The sequence below is a fragment of the Panulirus ornatus genome, chromosome 6 (genome assembly GCF_036320965.1).
Source record: "Panulirus ornatus isolate Po-2019 chromosome 6, ASM3632096v1, whole genome shotgun sequence".
Classification (NCBI taxonomy): Eukaryota; Metazoa; Arthropoda; class Malacostraca; order Decapoda; family Palinuridae; genus Panulirus; species Panulirus ornatus.
In genome coordinates, this window is record NC_092229.1 from 28,822,093 (window position 1) to 28,844,559 (window position 22,467).

The window sequence follows — 22,467 nt, forward strand, 5'->3', positions numbered from 1 at the left end:
GGTGAAAGGCGTGCAAGGAATAGAGTGAATTGGAACGATGTGGTATACCGGGGTCGACGTGCTGTCAATGGATTGAACCAGGGCATGTGAAGCGTCTGGGGTAAACCATGCAAAGTGTGTGGGGCCTGGATGTGGAAAGGGAGCTGTGGTTTCGGTGCATTATTACATGACAGCTAGAGACTGAGTGTGAACGAATGGGGCCTTTGGTGTTTTTCCCAGCGCTACCTCGCACACATGAGGGGGGAGGGGGTTGTTATTCCATGTGTGGCGAGGTGGCGATGGGAACAAAAAAAGGCAGACAGTATGAATTATGTACATGTGTATATATGTATATGTCTGTGTGTGTATATATATATGTGTACATTGAGATGTATAGGCATGTATATTGTGCGTGTGAGGACATGTATGTATATACATGTGTATGTATCTGTTTCCTTGCGCTACCTCGCTAACGCGGGAGACAGCGACAAAGCAAAATAAATGAATGAAATATATATATATATATATATATATATATATATATATATATATATATATATATATATATTCTTTTTCTTTTTTTCATACTATTCGCCATTTCCCGCGTCAGCGAGGTAGCGTTAAGAACAGAGGACTGGGCCTCTGAGGAAACATTCTCATCCAGCCCCCTTCTGTGTTGCTTCCTTTGAAAAAAAAAAAAAAAAAAAAAATATATATATATATATATATATATATATATATATATATATATATATATATATATATATATATATATATATATATATATATATATCAGATTGGGGAAGAGCAGTGTGGTTTCAGAAGTTGTAGAGGATGCGTGGATCAGGTGTTTGCTTTGAAGAATGCATGTGAGAAATACTTAGAAAAGCAAATGGATTTGTATGTAGCATTTATGGATCTGGAGAAGGCATATGATAGAGTTGATAGAGATGCTCTGTGGAAGGTATTAAGAATATATGGTATGGGAGGAAAGTTGTTAGAAGCAGTGAAAAGTTTTTATCGAGGATGGAAGGCATGTGTACGTGTAGGAAGAGAGGAAAGTGATTGGTTCTCAGTGAATGTAGGTTTGCGGCAGGGGTGTGTGATGTCTCCATGGTTGTTTAATTTGTTTATGGATGGGGTTGTTAGGGAGGTAAATGCAAGAGTTTTGGAAAGAGGGGCAAGTATGAAGTCTGTTGGGGATGAGAGAGCTTGGGAAGTGAGTCAGTTGTTGTTCGCTGATGATACAGCGCTGGTGGCTGATTCATGTGAGAAACTGCAAAAGCTGGTGACTGAGTTTGGTAAAGTGTGTGGAAGAAGAAAGTTAAGAGTAAATGTGAATAAGAGCAAGGTTATTAGGTACAGTAGGGTTGAGGGTCAAGTCAATTGGGAGGTGAGTTTGAATGGAGAAAAACTGGAGGAAGTGAAGTGTTTTAGATATCTGGGAGTGGATCTGGCAGCGGATGGAACCATGGAAGCGGAAGTAGATCATAGGGTGGGGGAGGGGGCGAAAATTCTGGGGGCCTTGAAGAATGTGTGGAAGTCGAGAACATTATCTCGGAAAGCAAAAATGGGTATGTTTGAAGGAATAGTGGTTCCAACAATGTTGTATGGTTGCGAGGCGTGGGCTATGGATAGAGTTGTTCGCAGGAGGATGGATGTGCTGGAAATGAGATGTTTGAGGACAATGTGTGGTGTGAGGTGGTTTGATCGAGTGAGTAACGTAAGGGTAAGAGAGATGTGTGGAAATAAAAAGAGCGTGGTTGAGAGAGCAGAAGAGGGTGTTTTGAAGTGGTTTGGGCACATGGAGAGAATGAGTGAGGAAAGATTGACCAAGAGGATATATGTGTCGGAGGTGGAGGGAACGAGGAGAAGAGGGAGACCAAATTGGAGGTGGAAAGACGGAGTGAAAAAGATTTTGTGTGATCGGGGCCTGAACATGCAGGAGGGTGAAAGGAGGGCAAGGAATAGAGTGAATTGGAGCGATGTGGTATACCGGGGTTGACGTGCTGTCAGTGGATTGAATCAAGGCATGTGAAGCGTTTGGGGTAAACCATGGAAAGCTGTGTAGGTATGTATATTTGCATGTGTGGACGTATGTATATACATGTGTATAGGGGGGGGGTTGGGCCATTTCTTTCGTCTGTTTCCTTGCGCTAACTCGCAAACGCGGGAGACAGCGACAAAGTATAATAAAATAAATAAATAAATAAAAAAAAATATATATATATATATATATATATATATATATATATATATATATATATATATATGTATATATATATATATATATATATATATATTAGTGTAACCTGGGAGCAGGTTTTTCTAAAATGCGCATAGAATTGAATACAACAGCATATTCAGTTATCAATCTTATTTATTATGATCTATAATTTTCTTAGTATCACTCTACCATTAGGTAGGTGCTCATACACCAGTTGTACAAAATTATCCATTTTATTTCAATCAATCTTTCGTCTTCACAGAGGCATCATCAGAAATCTAAAAAAAAAAAAAAAAAGTAAAAAAGAAAGGCGCCACAAAACTTGGATATGTTATGTATAACGCAAACATGTATTATAAGAAACACATTCGGAAAAACCACAGTACATAGAACAATGTCAGCGCTGCGAGCATCTCTCCCTGAGCGACCTTGATAACCACCAAGGTTGGACCACTGCTAACTGCTTCACCATCAACCAAACCAAGACCGTAGTTTTGCACTTCAGTATCGCTGCCAACCCTGTCCCACTCTACTGCTGGCCCGCTGTGTCCAGCTCCCATCAGGTGGTTCAGTCCAACAGACAACTCTGAACTATTAACTAAGCTGGAAAGACCACGTCAGCATCATCGTCATCATTAGATTCTCTATATATCGCCTCTATGTTCCTCATAGATTAAGACATTTGGACTCCCTGGGCCTCAATATAAGAACATCTGCACAGCTTTCAATTTTGTCAAACTCATCTGTGCCTCCCCATCCTGGTCTTCCTCCACACCCACCGGACAAAAGGGGCGGCTAGACGAGATGCACAAGAGGAAAGAAGCCACAGCCTCATCCTCCCCATCGCCTGCTCCTGCCACCAGAGATCCCGTCTTCTGAACTGCAGTTCGACATCACAACCACATCGGGCCAGTCTGAGCTGGCACAGACCGCTACATGAACAGCTTTGCTCCTACCACTGTGAGCATTTTGAACAACGTATAATTATATAAACAAAGCTGTTTAACACTTAATTCCCATGTTATAGTCTCACTGTCTTCGTCTGCATGCTCCCTACATTACAGAGTCATCTCACCACAAGAACTTCTTAGCCGAAAACGCAGCTTCCCCACTGAAGACTCTGAACATTACCTTACGTTCCCCACACAAAGATAAACACATCATCACACTGCTTGACCTGCGTTCCAGCCCCGTAGACGTGGCTGACCTTCTAAGCACTTCAAGAGCACCATGAAAAGAGTCCAAGGCAGGAGAGTAAGGTAAGGAATTTGTTTGTATATGCAATAAATAGATCAATAAATAAAGAGCACTTCATTGAACGAAGGCAGCCATTTGGTCGAAAATACACAGTTGAGGTATTACATAAATTTACAGAACTGGGAGGCCATGATCCTTACTAGTAAACTAATCATACAAGAGCTTAAGATTAGGTAGAGCCGGATATTTCACACTTTGGATGAGCATATGGGTGAGGTACATTTTGATGGTCTGGGTGGTAGATATACAGGGATGTTTTACAGAGTCAGTGTTATGTTTCATACATTATCATTTGTGTTAAGGGGAGGTTGTATTACACCCGTTTTGATCCGCCTCTATGTATCTATGTACGGTCTCTTTACTTCTACCCACCCTGACCGAAACCAGGTAGCCATTAATCGACCAGTCCCGATGCGAGAATGAACACCTGGGTTAAACAGTAGGACTTAACCACAACACTATGGAGGTGGACTGTGTATATGTGTGTGTGTGTGTGTGTGTGTGTGTGTGTGTGTGTGTGTGTGTGTGTGTGTGTTTAATTATTTCATTACCTATTTGCTCTGCTCTTGAACACACTACATTCATACAAAATCTTAGTGTGTGTGTGTGTTTAATTATTTCATTACCTATTTGCTCTGCTCTTGAACACACTACATTCATACAAAATCTTAGATTTATGTATGCTATCTGTATTAACCAAGTCCTCAGTCATTTCATTCCATTCATCTGCCACTCTAATACTATGAATTCACATTTTTCTTAATAAATTTCTTGTTTTGTTTCATGTATGGCCTCTGGTTGATCTATCCCTACATTTCTCGAAGAACTGTTCACTGTCCAGGTCATCATCCTGTTCTAAAGGTTATGATCAGGTCATCCCTGTAGACAAGGGGTTGAATCTGAAAGGTCGGTTAAGGGTTGATGTAAACAGCATAAGAAGAAAGTCAGTCTGTTCTCAGCGTAGTTCAATGACGGACGAGTGACAGACAATGCCTGTCTTTCTGTGTGTGACGTGCAGGAGTTAGACCATATGATTAGTTAGACTATATAATATTTAGCAAGCTACTGAGTCATACCATTGCTTTATGGCTATTGACAACTCGAGAGTGAGATGTTGTCATGTCTGTTTCTTTCCCTGCACCGCTTTGCTTTGGAACTCTTTACCTTATCATGTCTTCCTGAGTAGGTAAGACTTGCCCCGTTTTAAGTGGCACAGTTCCTCTTCCTCGAAATCCTTTGAACTATTTTCCCTCTTAACACTTTGCTTTTCATCTCCTTAGCCTTTCTTATGTTTCATTTTAGGTCTATCATCGAAGAGGACTTTTTTACGTAACCGGACCCTACAACACACACACACACACACACACACACACACACACACACAAGATGGAGTTCATGTCTAGACTCGTGGCATGTTGGTGTCATGTGTGATTCAGAACACATGAACGTACCTTATGAATGTTCTATTCGACTAGCAAAACTAATATCAGACGCAGTGTTCATGTAAGCTGCTTTTAGTAAACACAAAAACAAATTTTTTCCGATGCTTAAGGACAAATATCTGGAAAAAGAAACAAAGTGATTTTAGGACAGACATTTGCTAGATTGGTTATGTAGCTTGTAGATTACCGTCATACATGGATGCACTACAAAAACACGACATTTAGCTTAAACTTGAAATTCAAGATAAGAGCAGCACATACTTAAGATTAATACAGTTATAACAGAGGTCTAGAGTGCGATACAAAGAAAGATCTTCAAGGACCATCATCACACCAGAGGGTTGTGAACGTGTCGCCACAGCAGTTCAGCCAAGAAGCAAAGAATCGGGCAATCTTGGACGAAGACATGAGGTACAGTTCATTAACTTCGTGCTTCAACCGCCCTCACCCAAGCCTCTTGAATCATTGATTCATGTAGAACAACTATTTTCCTGCCACTTCAGCCTTGGACTAGGCTGAGGACACTGAGCATGTCTACGCCCGGAGTGTTCCAATGGAAGATGGTCTACTGGCTGACTGGCAGAGGAGAGGAATCGTTTCAGTGCCAGTCAGCCAGTCAGATCACCATGGTCCTGAACTACCTCAGTGGACAGTACGTCATCCCAGCCTAAAGTAAGTACTGCTGACGGTACTGACCTCAAGTAACACACTCTGAATCTTATGACAGGTCATTTGTGACGCAAGCTGCACTTCAAAGGGGAAGATCCGAAACGTTCAGTAACTGTGATAACTTTTATGTGATGAACTGGAAGAGGATAGTAGACAGAACTCTGAGGAAAACTCCAGCTGAGGAAAAGGAGGATGACCCACCAACAAATACGGAAATGGATGGTTAGAGAGATAGTCTGGAAGGACCGTGAGGAAGTCCAGAGAAGTTAAAAAGACTGTTGTTAAAGACAATAAGAAGCAGCGAAGGAGGAAGAAAGGTTGTAAACTTAACATTTACTACTATGTGCACCCAGTAGTTTACGCCCTGTTGTTTACACTCGGTAGTTCCCAAAGATAAATTATTTTGGTAATCCAAGCAGGAAATCTATGTGCACCGAGCAGTGGCAGAGTATGTTTGCCACCATGTGGTAATTCACACTCACAAGGTTAGTGCGGTTTATTCAATAAAGTGGACTTTAAACACCAGAGACAAGAGAAAATAAATATTGGGTTCATGGAGTGTATAAGATACCAATATATTAGCAATGTTATCAGGAACAATAAAGACATACTACACTACATGCTTCTGAACCTCGACGACCAGGGCCACACTGTGAACCAACCTTCCGTGTGGTTGTTGAGAAAAGCTTCCATGAACTCCCTGGACATCTTGTGAGGGTGTGCGACAGGTTCTTCCGCCTTCAGGGCCTCCGGCATAGCCACCCGTGATTCTGGCATCCCCATCATCTCCCCCGACTGGAGGTATCCTGGGGGCTTCACCCCCGTGATACGCGGGTCCCAGAAGAAGATGTAATAGAGGGAGAGAAGGACGCCAGCGCTGGAGACTCCTGAGGCGTAAGCCATCACCGTGACCACCTTGACGGCCTTCTTGACCACAGCCGAACTTTCTTTCTTAGGGGCTTCATTGCCCGGCTTCGACTGTTGTTGCTGCTCGTCAGCACCCATGGCTGGTCCGACTCTTGCCGCAAGTACCTACCTGAAGATGTCTGGTCTGATACCTTCCTGATACACCGCGCGGAAGGTTTCCAAGAATGTCAGGTGTATTACTGTACACCGAGGACTGGACCTTCACAACACTGACCCACTACAGCGATGTCGACTGCTTTGTCCGGGTTATATATACCCGAGGTGACCAAAGCAGGTCACCAGTTTACTTTTAAGAATATTTCCTAGTTGCTTCTGCCATATTCCTGCTGCCTGTAGTGCATCATCGGCACACCGTGTCACTTAATGGTTTATACAACACCCGTGGGAAGTGATCAGGGAGCAGCTACTGAAATGATAATGAGTGTGGGAGTGTGTGGCATCAGCAGCTGCTGGCAGGCCAGACTGTGCCACGGTGACACTAGGCGGCATAAGAAGGGCTTCCTTCACCATGGATTATGTTCCATGTAAACTTGTGGCTTTCCCTCCGCTGTGCCCGTATTCGGGACGACCTGCATTGCTGTATTTAATACTTTAAGTAGATTTATGACATTTCAAATAGCTATTTTTTTCTCTGCCGTTCTAGACGCAGTTTGGCAGATTCTATCACCGTAGGTCCTTAAATCTATCTTTTGCTGGTCAAGAAGGCATTATGTACCATGTCAGTAGTAATATTAGATTATCAGAGCTTGTCTCTCCGTGTATTAAAATCCACGGTTTCTTTCCGTATTGGTGAGGAAGCCTTCGTTAAGCAGAACATATAACGACCATGGAAGGTAATACTATTCCAGGTAATTTCAATCACGCCAATCAATGGAAAAGAAAATACCTTAAAGACTAGAGCAACATTCACCGGCTGGGCTGGACCCGAGCTACCCCCAGCACATACACCCACAAACACCAAGCTGATCAATATACCTTGATGTGGCTTTTTATCTCGCCACGTAACAATGAGGGACGCACATTATACCAGTCCATCCGACGTCACTGCGGAATGCTCCTGTTCTCATTGTGTGTGAGTGATCACTGAGGCTGCGGGACGCGGAGGATGATATGTGTGCCCAACAAGAAGTCTTCGTGACCAGTTACAGGAATGTAGGTCAACTGTCCCTTCATCACAAGAGACAGTATTGTGTCCCTGTGTCTTACTGTTCTTTGGTATACACACACACACACACACACACACACACACACACACACACACACACACACACACACACACAAACAAACAAACAAACAAACAAACAAACAAACAAACAAATAAACAAACAGCGGCATTAAAGGAATGGCTAGAAGCCTCAACTTTCTCCATTTTGAAAGAGAATAGATTGATCACAATTTACCATTTTCCAACCAGACTGATGACGTAGACAGTCAACATTCCTTCACACGATGTACGGATACAACAATCACAGGATTATGAATGAAATCAAGCAAAAAACTTGTTAAAAGAATATATTAATATATTGGCATCCCCCCCCCCCTTCTCTGTTCCTTCTTTGAGAAAATTAAAGGAAAAAAAAGGGGAGAGGGGGAGCAGGAAATGCTTCCCTTCAATTTTTTCTATTTTCTAAAAGATGAAATATATATATATATATATATATATATATATATATATATATATATATATATATATATATATATATATATATTTTCTTTTTGCTTTGTCGCTGTCTCCCGCGTTTGCGAGGTAGCGCAAGGAAACAGACGAAAGAAATGGCCCAACCCACCCCCATACACATGTATATACATACGTCCACACACGCAAATATACATACCTACACAGCTTTCCATGGTTTACCCCAGACGCTTCACATGCCTTGATTCAATCCACTGACAGCACGTCAACCCCGGTATACCACATCGATCCAATTCACTCTATTCCTTGCCCTCCTTTCACCCTCCTGCATGCTCAGGCCCCGATCACACAAAATCTTTTTCACTCCATCTTTCCACCTCCAATTTGGTCTCTCTCTTCTCCTCGTTCCCTCCACCTCCGACACATATATTCTCTTGGTCAATCTTTCCTCACTCATTCTCTCCATGTGCCCGAACCATTTCAAAACACCCTCTTCTGCTCTCTCAACCACGCTCTTTTTATTTCCACACATCTCTCTTACCCTTACGTTACTTACTCGATCAAACCACCTCACACCACATATTGTCCTCAAACATCTCATTTCCAGCACATCCATCCTCCTGCGCACAACTCTATCCATAGCCCACGCCTCGCAACCATACAACATTGTTGGAACCACTATTCCTTCAAACATACCCATTTTTGCTTTCCGAGATAATGTTCTCGACTTCCACACATTCTTCAAGGCTCCCAGAATTTTCGCCCCCTCCCCCACCCTATGATCCACTTCCGCTTCCATGGTTCCATCCGCTGCCAGATCCACTCCCAGATATCTAAAACACTTCACTTCCTCCAGTTTTTCTCCATTCAAACTCACCTCCCAATTGACTTGACCCTCAACCCTACTGTACCTAATAACCTTGATCTTATTCACATTTACTCTTAACTTTCTTCTTTCACACACTTTACCAAACTCAGTCACCAGCTTCTGCAGTTTCTCACATGAATCAACCACCAGCGCTGTATCATCAGCGAACAACAACTGACTCACTTCCCAAGCTCTCTCATCCCCAACAGACTTCATATATATATATATATATATATATATATATATATATATATATATATATATATATATATATGACCAAACCATTTCAAAACACCCTCTTCTGCTCTCTCAACCACGCTCTTTTTATTTCCACACATCTCTCTTACCCTTACATTACTTACTCGATCAAACCACCTCACACCACACATTGTCCTCAAACATCTCATTTCCAGCACATCCACCCTCCTGCGCACAACTCTATCCATAGCCCACGCCTCGCAACCATGCAACATTGTTGGAACCACTATTCCTTCAAACATAGCCATTTTTGCTTTCCGAGATAATATTCTCGACTTCCACACATTCTTCAAGGCTCCCAGGATTTTCGCCCCCTCCCCCACCCTATGATTCACTTCCGCTTCCATGGTTCCATCCGCTGCCAGATCCATTCCCAGATATCTAAAACACTTTACTGTGTATATATATATATATATATATATATATATATATATATATATATATATATATATATATATTTTACTATTCGCCATTTCCCGCGTTAGCGAGGTAGCGTTAAGAACAGAGGACTGGGCCTTTTTTGAAATGTCCTCACCTGGCCCCCTCTGTTCCTTCTTTTGGAAAATTAAAAAAAAAAGAGAGGGGAGGATTTCCAGGCCCCCGCTCCCTCCCCTTTTAGTCGCATTCTACGACACGCAGGGAATACGTGGGAAGTATTCTCAATCCCCTATCCCCAGGGATATATATATATATATATATATATATATATATATATATATATATATATATATATATATATATATATATATATATATATATATATATATATATATATATATATATATATATATATATATATATATATATATATATATATATATATATATATATATATATATATATATATATATATATATATATATATATATATATATATATATATATATATATATATATTGGAAAGGATCACAATTTTGCGCATGATCAAGATATTCATATGAGTCCACGGGGAAAATGAAACACGATAAATTCCCAAGTGGACTTTCGTGTAATAATCACATCATCAGGGGAGACACAAGAGAGAAATATAAGTCAGTTGATATACTGGTTTGATCGAGTAAGTAATGAAAGGGTAAGAGAGATGTGTGATAATAAAAAAGCCTGATTGAGAGAGCAGATGAAGGTGTATTGAAATGGTTTGGTCACATGGAGAGAATGAGTGAGGAAAGATTGACAAAGAGGATATATGTGTCAGAGGTGGAGGGAACGAGGAGAAGTGGGAGACCAAATTAGAGGTGGAAGGATGGAGTGAAAAAGATTTTGAGTGATCGGGGCCTGAACATACAGGAGAGTGAAAAGCGTGCAAGGAATAGAGTGAATTGGAACGATGTGGTATACAAGAGTCGACGTGCTGTCACTGGACTGAAACAGGGCATGTGAAGTGACTTGGGTAAACCATGGAAAGTCTTGTGCAGCCTGGATGTGGAAAAGGAGCTGTTTTTTCGGTGCATTACTTATGACAGCTAGAGACTGAGTGTGAACAAATGTGACCTTTGTTGTCTTTATCTAGCGCTACCTCTCGCGAACGCGGGGGTAGGGGGGTTTCATTTCACGTGTGGAGGGGTGGCGGCGGAATGGATGAAGGCAGCATGTATGAATATGTACATGTGCATATATGTATATGTTTGTGTATGTATATGTATGCATACGTTGAAATGTATAGGTATGTATTGTGCGTGTGTGGCCGTTCATGTATATATATGCGTATGTGGGTGGGTTGGGCCATTCTTTCGTCTGTTTCCTTGCGCTACCTCGCTAACAAGAGAGACAGCGTGAAAGTATAATATGTAATAGTAAATATATATATATATATATATAATTGTCGTAGAAGGCAACTAAAGGGGATGGAAGCGGGGGACTAGAAACCCTCCCTTCCTTGTATTTCAAATTTCTAATGGGGAAAACAGGAAAAAAAGGGAAAAAAGAGTCACGCGGGGAATGCTCATCTCCTCGAAGGCTCATACTGGGGTGTCTAAATGTGTGTGGATGTAACCAAGAGGAGAAAAAAGGAGAGATAGGTAGTATGTTTGAGGAAAGGAACCTGGATGTTTTGGCTCTGAGTGCAACGAAGCTCAAGAGTAAAGGGAAAGAGTGGTTTGAGAATGTTTTGGGAGTAAAATCAGGGGTTGGTGAGAGGACAAGAGCAAGGGAAGGGGTAGCACTACCCCTGAAACAGGAGTGGTGGGAGTATGTGATAGAGTGTATGAAAGTAAACTCTAGATTGATATCGACAAAACTGAAAGTGGGTGGAGATTGATACGTGATTATCGGTGCATATGCACCTGGGCATGAGAAAAAAGATCATGAGAGGCAAGTGATCTGGGAGCAGCTGAGTGAGTGTGTTAGTAGTTTTGATGCACGAGACCGGGTTATAGTGATGGGTGATTTGAATGCAAAGGTGAGTAATGTGGCAGTTGAGGGAAAAAAGGGTGTACATGGGGTGATCAGTCTTGTAAATGGAAATGGTGAAGACCTTGTAGATTTATGTGCTGAAAAAGGACTGGTGATTGGGAATACCTGGTTTAAAAAGAGATATACATAAATATACGTATGTAAGTAGGATTACGTGTTAATTGATAGGCACGCGAAAGAGAGACTTTTGGATGTTAATGTGTTGAGACAGGCAACTGGAGAGATGTCTGATCATTATCTTGTGGAGGCGGTGAAGATTTGTAGAGGTTTTCAGAAAAGAAGAGAGAATGTTGGGGTGAAGAAAGTGGTGAGAGTAAGTGAGCTTGGGAAGGAGACTTGTGTGAGGAAGTACCAGTAGAGACTGAGTGCAGACTGGAAAAAGGTGAGAGCAAAGGACGTAAGGAGAGTGGGGGAGGAATGGGATGTATTTAGAGAAGTAGTGATGGCTTGCGCAAACGATGCTTGTGGCATGAGAAGCATGGGAGGTGGGCCGATTAGAAAGGGTAGTGAGTGGTGGCATGAAGAAGTAAGATTATTAGTGAAAGAGAAGAGTTTTGGATGAGATTTGCAGGAAATAGTGCAAATGACTGGGAAATGTATAAAAGAAAGAGGCAGGAGGTCAAGAGAAAGGTGCAAGAGGTGAAAAAGAGGGCAAATGAGAGTTGGGGTGAGGGAGTATCATTGAACTTTAGGGAGAATAAAAAGATCTTTTGGAAGGAGGTAAATAAAGTGCGTAAGACAAAAGAACAAATAGGAGCATCAGTAAAGGGGGCTAATGGGGAAGTGATAACAAGAAGTGGTGATGTGAGAAAGAGATGGAGTGAGTATTTTGAAGGTATGTTGAATGTGACTGATGATAGAGTGATAGATATAGAGTGTTTTGGTCGAGGTGGTGTGCCAAGTGAGAGGGTTAGGGAGAATGATTTTGCAAACAGAGAAGGGGTAGTAAAAGCTTTGAGGAAGATGAAAGCCGGCATGGGAGCGGGTTTGGATAGTACCGCAGTGGAATTTATTTAAAAAAAGGGGGTGACTGTGTTGTTGACTGGTTGGTAAGTATATCTAATGTATGTATGACTCATGGTGAGGTGCCTGAGGATTGGCGGAATGCTTGCATAGTTCCACTGTACAAAGGCAAAGGGGATAAGGGTGAGTGCTTAAATTACCGAGGTATAAGTTTGTTGAGTATTCCTGGGAATTTACAGGCGAGGGTTTTGATTGAGAGGGTGAAGGTATGTACATAGCATCAGATTGGGGAAGAGCAGTGTGGTTTCAGAAGTGGTAGAGGATGTGTGGATCAGGTGTTTGCTTTGAAGAATGTATGTGAGAAATACTTAGAAAAGCAAATGGATTTCTATGTAGCATTTATGGATCTGGAGAAGGCATATGATAGAGTTGATAGAGATGCTCTGTGGAAAGTATTAAGAATATATGGTGTGGGAGGCAAGTTGTTAAAAGCAGTGAAAAGTTTTTATCGAGGATGTAAGGCATGTGTACGTGTAGGAAGAGAGGAAAGTGATTGGTTCTCAGTGAATGTACGTTTGCGGCAGGGGTGTGTGATGTCTCAACGGTTGTTTAATTTGTTTATGGATGGGGTTGTTAGGGAGGTGAATGCAGCAGTCTGTTGTGGATGAGAAAGCTTGGGAAGTGAGTCAGTAGTTGTTCGCTGATGATACAGCACTGGTGGCTGATTCGTGTGAGAAACTGCAGAAGCTGGTGACTGAGTTTGGCAAAGTGTGTGAAAGAAGAAAGCTGAGAGTAACTGTGAATAAGAGCAAGGTTATTAGGTACAGTAGGGTTGAGGGACAAGTCAATTGGGAGGTAAGTTTGAATGGAGAAAAACTGGAGGAACTGAAGTGTTTAAGATATCTGGGAGTGGATTTGGTAGCGGATGGAACCATGGAAGCGGAAGTGAGTCATAGGGTGGGGGAGGGGGCGAAAAGTTCTGGGAGCGATGAAGAATGTGTGGGAGTCGAGAACATTATCGCGGAAAGCAAAAATGGCTATGTTTGAAGGAATAGTGGTTCCAACAATGTTATATGGTTGCGAGGCGTGGGCTATGGATAGAGTTGTGCGCAGGAGGGTAAATGTGCTGGAAATGAGATGTTTGTGGACAATATGTGGTGTGAGATGGTCTGATCGAGTAAGTAATAATAGGGTAAGAGAGATGTATGATAATAAAAAGAATGTGGTTGAGAGAGTAGAAGAGGGTGTTTTGAAATGGTTTGGTCACATGGAGAGAATGAGTGAGGAAAGATTGACCAAGAGGATATATGTGTCAGAGGTGGAGGGAAACGAGAAGTGGGAGACCAAATTGGAGGTGGAAAGATGGAGTGAAAAAGATTTTGAGTGATCGGGGCCTGAACATGCAGGAGGGTGAAAGGCGTGCAAGGAATAGAGTGAACTGGAACGATGTGGTATACCGGGGTCGACGTGCTGTCAGTGGATTGAACCAGGGCATGTGAAGCGTCTGGGGTAAACCATGGAAAGTTGTGTGGGGCCTGGATGTGGAAAGGGAGCTGTGGTTTCGGTTCATTATTACATGACAGTTAGAGACTGAGTGTGAACGAATGTGGCCTTTGTTGTCTTTTCCTCGCTACCTCGCGCACATGAGGGGGGAGGGGGTTGTTATTTCATGTGTTGCAGGGTGGCGATGGGAAGTGAATAAAGGCAGACAGTATGAATTATTCATATGTGTATATATGTATATGTCGGTGTGTGTGTGTATATATATATATATATATATATATATATATATATATATATATATATATATATATATATATATATATATATATATATATATATATATATATATATATATATATATATATATATATATATATATATATATATATATACATATATATATATATATATATATATATATATATATATATATATATATATATATATATATATATATATATATATATATATATATATATATATATATATATATACGTTGAGATGTATAGGTATGTATATTTGCGTGTGTAGACGTGTATGTATATACATGTGTATGTGGGTGGGTTGGGCCATTTCTTTCGTCTGTTTCCTTGCGCTAACTCGCTAATGTGGGAGACAGCGACAAAGCAAAATAAATAGATGAATATATATATATATATATATATATATATATATATATATATATATATATATATATATATATATATATATATATATTATCCGTGGGGATAGGGGAGAAAGAATACTTCTCACGTATTCCCTGCGTGTCGAAGAAAGCGACTAAAAGGGGAGGGAGAGGAGGGGCTGGAAATCCTTCCCTCTCGTTTCTAATTTTCCAGAAGAAGAAACAAAGGGGGCCAAGTGAGGATTTCCCTCAAAGGCTCAATCCTCTGTTCTTAACGCTACGTCGCTTACGCGGGAAATGGCGAATAGTATGAAAAATTATATATACATATATATGTATATAGCCTAAGTCAGGTACCCATTTTATAGACCAACCCCTGGGAAAGGAAGACCAGCTAGGTCGACTGTTGACCTACTGCCGCGACCAGGATTCGCAGCTATGCAGGCTCGTACCAGGACGGTCCTCTAGAGCGTCACGGACAGTAAGGCTAACCATTACACCACGGAGATGCTTGCTTATCTGCCTGCACATCTGTTGACATCCGCGTGAGGAGAGTTAACTGTGAGGAGAGTTAACTGTGCTGCTGCCATCCCTGCCAGGGTCATGCCAAGACTCCTGTTAACGCCACTGTCGAAGCTTCGACCACCAGTGCTGGAGGGAAGTAGGTAGTATTTGTGCTAGTTCTACTGCCTCCATTGTTGTCAGAGTTCCGGCATAACCACTACTGTTAGTGCCATTGATAACCTAGTATCAACGGCAATGCCGAGACTTCATCATCAATGCCAGTCATTCCTATGTTAAAACATCTGCCTCCACCAACGTCAACATTGTTGTCAGCAAAAAGTACTATAAACACATCGTCATCACCGTTGTCAGGGTCTTGGTCAAATCTGTTGCCAACACCACTGCCACAATTGTTACCAACGCCACTACCATAATTGTTGTCAACGCCACTATCATAATTGTTGTCAACACCACTGCCATAATTGTTGTCAACGCCACCACCATAACTGTTGTCAACGCCAGTGCCATAATTGTTGTCAACACCACTACCATAATTGTGGTCAACGCCACTGCCATAACTGTTGTCAACGCCAGTGCCATAATTGTTGTCAACACCACTGCCATAATTGTTGTCAACGCCACGGCCATAATTGTTGTCAACGCCACTGCCATAATTGTTGTCAACACCACTACCATAATTGTTGTCAACGCCACTGCCATAATTGTTGTCAACGCCACTGCCATAATTGTTGTCAACGCCACTACCATAATTGTTGATATGATCAGCATGTTTACCACTACCACTCGGCACTACACAGTACCATATTTCTATTCGAACATGGAGAAAAAAAAATGTGATTGTATATGTCATTTGTTACGAAACAAAGACAGCCAAAAATATCGACCTACTTTCTGCAATTGTGTATTTACTCAGAAAAATGAATTTGTACAGTTAAGGAAACTGGAAATAGTTTTGAAACTTTGAAAGACTTCATGAAAATCGCAGTTGGCGGGAGCTCTACAGCGTAGTCTACTCACAGCAATGGCAGACGTTGGACGTCCACTTATATTACAGGTCTGATGAGATTTTAATCCAATGGGTTATTTTTCATCTTTCTTAAAAGCAAAAGTCACATTTCCTTCAAATCCCTACTCATTCTATCGGGTGCCAGTTCGTTGTTTGAATGATAAAGTCTGGCCTCGCTCTGTAAACCATCCAGTAACATAAAAGCAAAAACCAAATTGAAAATCCAGTCGAGAAATAACCAGTAACGGAACAATGACCCAACAAAAAGCAATTAACATACTATTATGGAAGTTCGTATTTCAAATGTGATGACATATGGCACCGATAGATATACAAATGACAATATTGCTCTCCTTTATTCATGTGTTGACTCTCACTGTATTTCTTATCTCTTATATATATATATATATATGTATATATATATATATATATATATATATATATATATATATATATATATATATATATATATATATATATATATATATATATATATATATATATACATATATATATATATATATATATATATATATATATATATATATATATATATATATATATATATATATATATATATCATCCCTGGGGATAGGGGAGAAAGAATACTTCCCACGTATTCCCTGCGTGTCGTAGAAGGCGACTAAAAGGGGAGGGAGCGGGTGGCTGGAAATCCTCCCCTCTCGTTTTTTTCAATTTTTCAAAAGAAGGAACAGAGAAGGGGGCCAGGTGAGGATATTCCCTCAAAGGCCCAGTCCTCTGTTCTTAATGCTACCTTGCTATCGTGGGAAATGGCGAATAGTACGAAAGAAAGAAAGATATATATATATATATATATATATATATATATATATATATATATATATATATATATATATATATATATATATATATATATATATATATATATATATCTGGAGTCTACAAATAAAGAAAAACTGCGTCACGAAACTTGGATATGTAATTTGAAACGCAAATAAAGTATATGTAAGAAACACATTCGGAAAAGCCCACAAGTGTGTTTCCTATATAGATTTTTTTTTTCGCTTCACATTTCCTATCCAAGTTTTGCGACGGAGATTTTCTTTCACTTTTTTGTAGCTCCTGATGATACCTCTGTGAAGGCGAAAACTTGATTGAAATAAAATGGATGACTTAGGAGAATGATACCGAGAAAATTAGAGAACATAAGAAGAAAGATTAGCAACTCTAGATATGCGGCAGCATTGGATGGTATTGCAGTGGAATCTACTTAAAAAAGGAGTGACTGTGCTGCTGACTGGTTTGTAAGGATATTCACTGTATGTATGGATCATGGTGAAGTGCCTGAGGATTGGCGGAATGCATGCATAGTGCCATTATACAAAGGCAAAGGGAATAAAGGTGAGTGTTCAAATTGCAGAGGTATAAGTTTGTTGCGAATTCGTGAGGAATTATATTGGAGGGTATTAATTGAGAGGGTGAAGGCATGTACAGAACATCAGATTGGGGAAGAGCAGTGTGGTTTCAGAAGTGGTAGAGGATGTGTGGATCAGGTTTTGTTTTGAAGAATGTGTATGAAAAATACATGGAAAACAGATGGATTTGTATATAGCAATTATGGATCTGGAAAAGCCATTTCATAGGGTTGATAAAGATGCATCGTGAAAGGTCTCAAGAGTATATGGTGTGGGAGGTAAGCTGCTAGAAGCAGTGAAAAGTTTTTATCAAGGATGTAAGGCATGTGTACGAGTAGGAAAAGAGGAGAGTGATTCGTTCCTAGTTAAGGTCGGTCTGCGGCAGGGGAGTGTGATGTCGCCATGGTTGTTAAATTTGTTTATGGATGGAATAGTTAAGGAGGTAAATGCAAGAGTTTTGGAGAGAAAGGCGAATATGCAGTATCTCCATTTGGACAGTCACTTGTTTACCAAATGGTGTCCTAGCTATTTCTCTTCGATTATATCAACTGACTTATATTTCTTTCTTGTATCTCCCCTGATGATGTGATTATTACACGAAAGTGCACTTGGGAACTTATTGTGTTTCACTTTTCCCCGGGTACTCATAGGAATATATATATATATATATATATATATATATATATATATATATATATATATATATATATATATATATATATATATATATATATCTATTTCATTTTTATATATTTTGCTTTGTCGCTGTCTCCCGCGTTTGCGAGGTAGCGCAAGGAAACAGACGAAAGAAATGGCCCAACCCACCCCCATACACATGTGTATACATACACGTCCACACATGCAAATATACATACCTATACATCTCAATGTACACATATATGTAAATACACAGACACATACATACATACCCATGCACACAATTCACACTGTCTGCCTTTATTCATTCCAATCGCCACCTCGCCACACATGGAATACCATCCCCCTCCCCCCTCATGTATGCGAGGTAGCGCTAGGAAAAGACAACAAAGGCCCCATTCGTTCACACTGAGTCTCTAGCTGTCATGCAATAATGCCCGAAACCACAGCTCCCTTTCCACATCCAGGCCCCACACAACTTTCCATGTTTTACCCCAGACGCTTCACATGCCCTGATTCAATCCACTGACAGCACGTCAACCCCGGTATACCACATCGATCCAATTCACTCTATTCCTTGCCCTCCTTTCACCCTCCTGCATGTTCAGGCCCCGATCACTCAAAATCTTTTTCACTCCATCTTTCCACCTCCAATTTGATCTCCCACTTCTCCTCGTTCCCTCCACCTCCGACACATATATCCTCTTGGTCAATCTTCCCTCACTCATTCTCTCCATGTGCCCAAACCATTTCAAAACACCCTCTTCTGCTCTCTCAACCACGCTCTTTTTATTTCCACACATCTCTCTTACCCTTACATTACTTACGCGATCAAACCACCTCACACCACACATTGTCCTCAAACATCTCATTTCCAGCACATCCATCCTCCTGCGCACAACTCTATCCATAGCCCACGCCTCGCAACCATATAACATTGTTGGAACCACTATTCCTTCAAACATACCCATTTTTGCTTTCCGAGATAATGTTCTCGACTTCCACACATTCTTCAAGGCTCCCAGGATTTTCGCCCCCTTCCCCACCTTATGATTCACTTCCGATTCCATGGTTCCATCCGCTGCCAGATCCACTCCTAGATATCTAAAACACTTTACTTCCTCCAGTTTTTCTCCATTCAAACTTACCTCCCAATTGACTTGATCCTCAACCCTACTGTACCTAATAACCTTGCTCTTATTCACATTTACTCTCAACTTTCTTCTTTCACACACTTTACCAAACTCAGTCACCAGCTTCTGCAGTTTCTCACATGAATCAGCCACCAGCGCTGTATCATCAGCGAACAACAACTGACTCACTTCCCAAGCTCTCTCATCCACAACAGACTGCACACTTGCCCCTCTTTCCAAAACTCTTGCATTCACCTCCCTAACAACCCCATCCATAAACAAATTAAACAACCATGGAGACATCACACACCCCTGCCGCAAACCGTACATTCACTGAGAACCAATCACTTTCCTCTCTTCCTACACGTACACATGCCTTACATCCTCGATAAAAACTTTTCACTGCTTCTAACAACTTGCCTCCCACACCATATATTCTTAATATCTTCCAAAGAGCATCGCTATCAACTCTATCATATGCTTTCTCCAAATCCATAAATGCTACATACAAATCCATTTGCTTTTCCAAGTATTTCTCACATACATTCTTCAAAGCAAACACCTGATCCACACATCCTCTACCACTTCTGAAACCACACTGCTCTTCCCCAATCTGATGCTCTGTACATACCTTCACCCTCTCAATCAATACCCTCTCATATAATTTACCAGGAATACTCAACAAACTTATACCTCTGTAATTTGAGCACTCACCTTTGTCCCCTTTGCCTTTGTACAATGGCACTATGCAAGCATTCCGCCAATCCTCAGGCACCTCACCATGAGTCATACATACATTAAATAACCTTACCAACCAGTCAACAATACAGTCACCCACTTTTTTAATAAATTCCACTGCAATACCATCCAAACCCGCTGCCTTGCCGGCTTTCATCTTCCGCAAAGATTTTACTATCTCTTCTCTGTTTACCAAATCATTTTCACTAACCCTCTCACTTTGCACACCACCTCGACCAAAACACCCTATATCTGCCACTCTATCATCAAACACATTCAACAAACCTTCAAAATACTCACTCCATCTCCTTCTCACATCACCACTACTTGTTAACACCTCCCCACTTGCCCCCTTCACTGAAGTTCCCATTTGTTCCCTTGTCTTACGCACTTTATTTACCTCCTTCCAAAACATCTTTTTATTTTCCTTAAAATTTAATGATACCCTCTCACCTCAACTCTTATTTGCCCTCTTTTTCACCTCTTGCACCTTTCTCTTGACCTACTGTCTCTTTCTTTTATACATCTCCCACTCATTTGCATTATTTCCCTGCAAAAATCGTCCAAATGCCTCTCTCTTCTCTTTCACTAATAATCTTACTTCTTAATCCCACCACTTACAACCCTTTTTAATCTGCCCACCTACCACGCTTATCATGCCACAAGCATCTTTTGCGCAAGCCATCACTGCTTCCCTAAATACATCCCATTCCTCCCCCACTCCCCTTACCTCCTTTGTTCTCACCTTTTTCCATTCTGTGCTCAGTCTCTCCTGGTACTTCCTCACACAAGTCTCCTTCCCAAGCTCACTTACTCTCACCACTCTCTTCACCCCAACATTCTCTCTTCTTTTCTGAAAACCTCTACAAATCTTCATCTGCGCCTCCACAAGATAATGATGAGACATCCCCCCAGTTGCACCTCTCAGCACATTAACATCCAAAAGTCTCTCTTTCGCGCGCCTATCAATCATCAGGTAATCCAATAACGCTCTCTGGCCATCTCTCCTACTTACATTCGTATACTTATGTATATCTCGCTTTTTAAGCCAGGTATTCCCAATCACCAGTCTTTTTTCAGCATATAAATCTACAAGCTCTTCATCATTTCCATCTACAACACTGAGCACCCCATGTGTACCAATTATTCCCTCAACTGCCACATTATTCACCTTTGCATTCAAATCACCCATCACTATAATCCGGTCTCGTGCATCAAAACCCCTAACACACTCATTCAGCTGTTCCCAAAACACTTGCCTCTCATGATCTTTCTTCTCATGCCTAGGTGCATATGCACCAATAATCACCCATCTCTCTCCATCAACTTTCAGTTTTACCCATATCAATCTAGAGTTTACTTTCTTACACTCTATCACATACTCCCACCACTCCTGTTTCGGGAGTAGTGCACTCTATCACATACTCCCACCACGCCTGTTTAAGGAGTAGTGCTACCCCTTCCCTTGCTCTTGTCCTCTCACTAACCCCTGACTTTACTCCCAAGACATTCCCAAACCACTCTTCTCCTTTACCCTTGAGCTTCGTTTCACTCAGAGCCAGAACATCCAGGTTCCTTTCCTCAAACATAATACCTATCTCTCCTTTTTTCTCATCTTGGTTACATCCACACACATTTAGACACCCCAATCTGAGCTTTCGAAGAGGATGAGCACTCCCCGCGTGACTCCTTCTTCTGTTTCCCCTTTTAGAAAGTTAAAATACAAGGAGGGGAGGGTTTCTAGCCCCCCGCTCCCGTCCCCTTTAGTCGCCATCTACGGCAGGTGAGGAATGCGTGGGAAGTATTCTTTTTCCCCTATCCCCAGGGATATATATACACACACACACACACATATATATATATATATACACAAACCCAGGACCCATTTCAAAGAAACCAGAGGTTCCAGCAGTTTCTAGAGTGTACAACGGTACAGCGGAGCGATATTTTGTCCGAACATGGTTCTAATCTTTAAGCCCCTCGGACTATCACTTTGCCTTTAACCTCTGGTGGTGGATATGCTCTGTCTGCTATGTAGGCTTTAACAGTTACCGCTAGTGACAAGATGCACAGTGAGTCAAACACTGATGAGACTAACAACAGCAATTTCAATTTGCAATGTTACAGAGAACACATTTCTATTCTGGGTATATTTTATAGCCACCCTAAAGTTTATATTCTCGTTATCGACATGCGGAATACTCTATCATACCACGATAATCTGTCGGGTAAGTTAGGTATACAC

At 41.1% G+C, this 22,467-nt stretch overlaps 1 protein-coding gene across 2 annotated transcripts in view; it reads right to left on the reverse strand.

Moving 5' to 3' along the window:
- LOC139749136 (uncharacterized) overlaps window positions 1-22,467 on the reverse strand; it is a 215,137-nt gene that overhangs the window by 49,489 nt on the left and 143,181 nt on the right. Inside the window, exon 1 of one of the 2 annotated variants that reach the window (XM_071662762.1) lies at window positions 6,237-6,730. The exons of the other annotated variant lie outside the window; for it this stretch is intronic. Coding sequence (XP_071518863.1) covers window positions 6,237-6,579 — 343 coding nt within the window. The 5' untranslated portion in view covers window positions 6,580-6,730. Of the gene's footprint in view, window positions 1-6,236; window positions 6,731-22,467 lie in introns of those variants that run through there. 2 annotated transcript variants of the gene reach the window in all.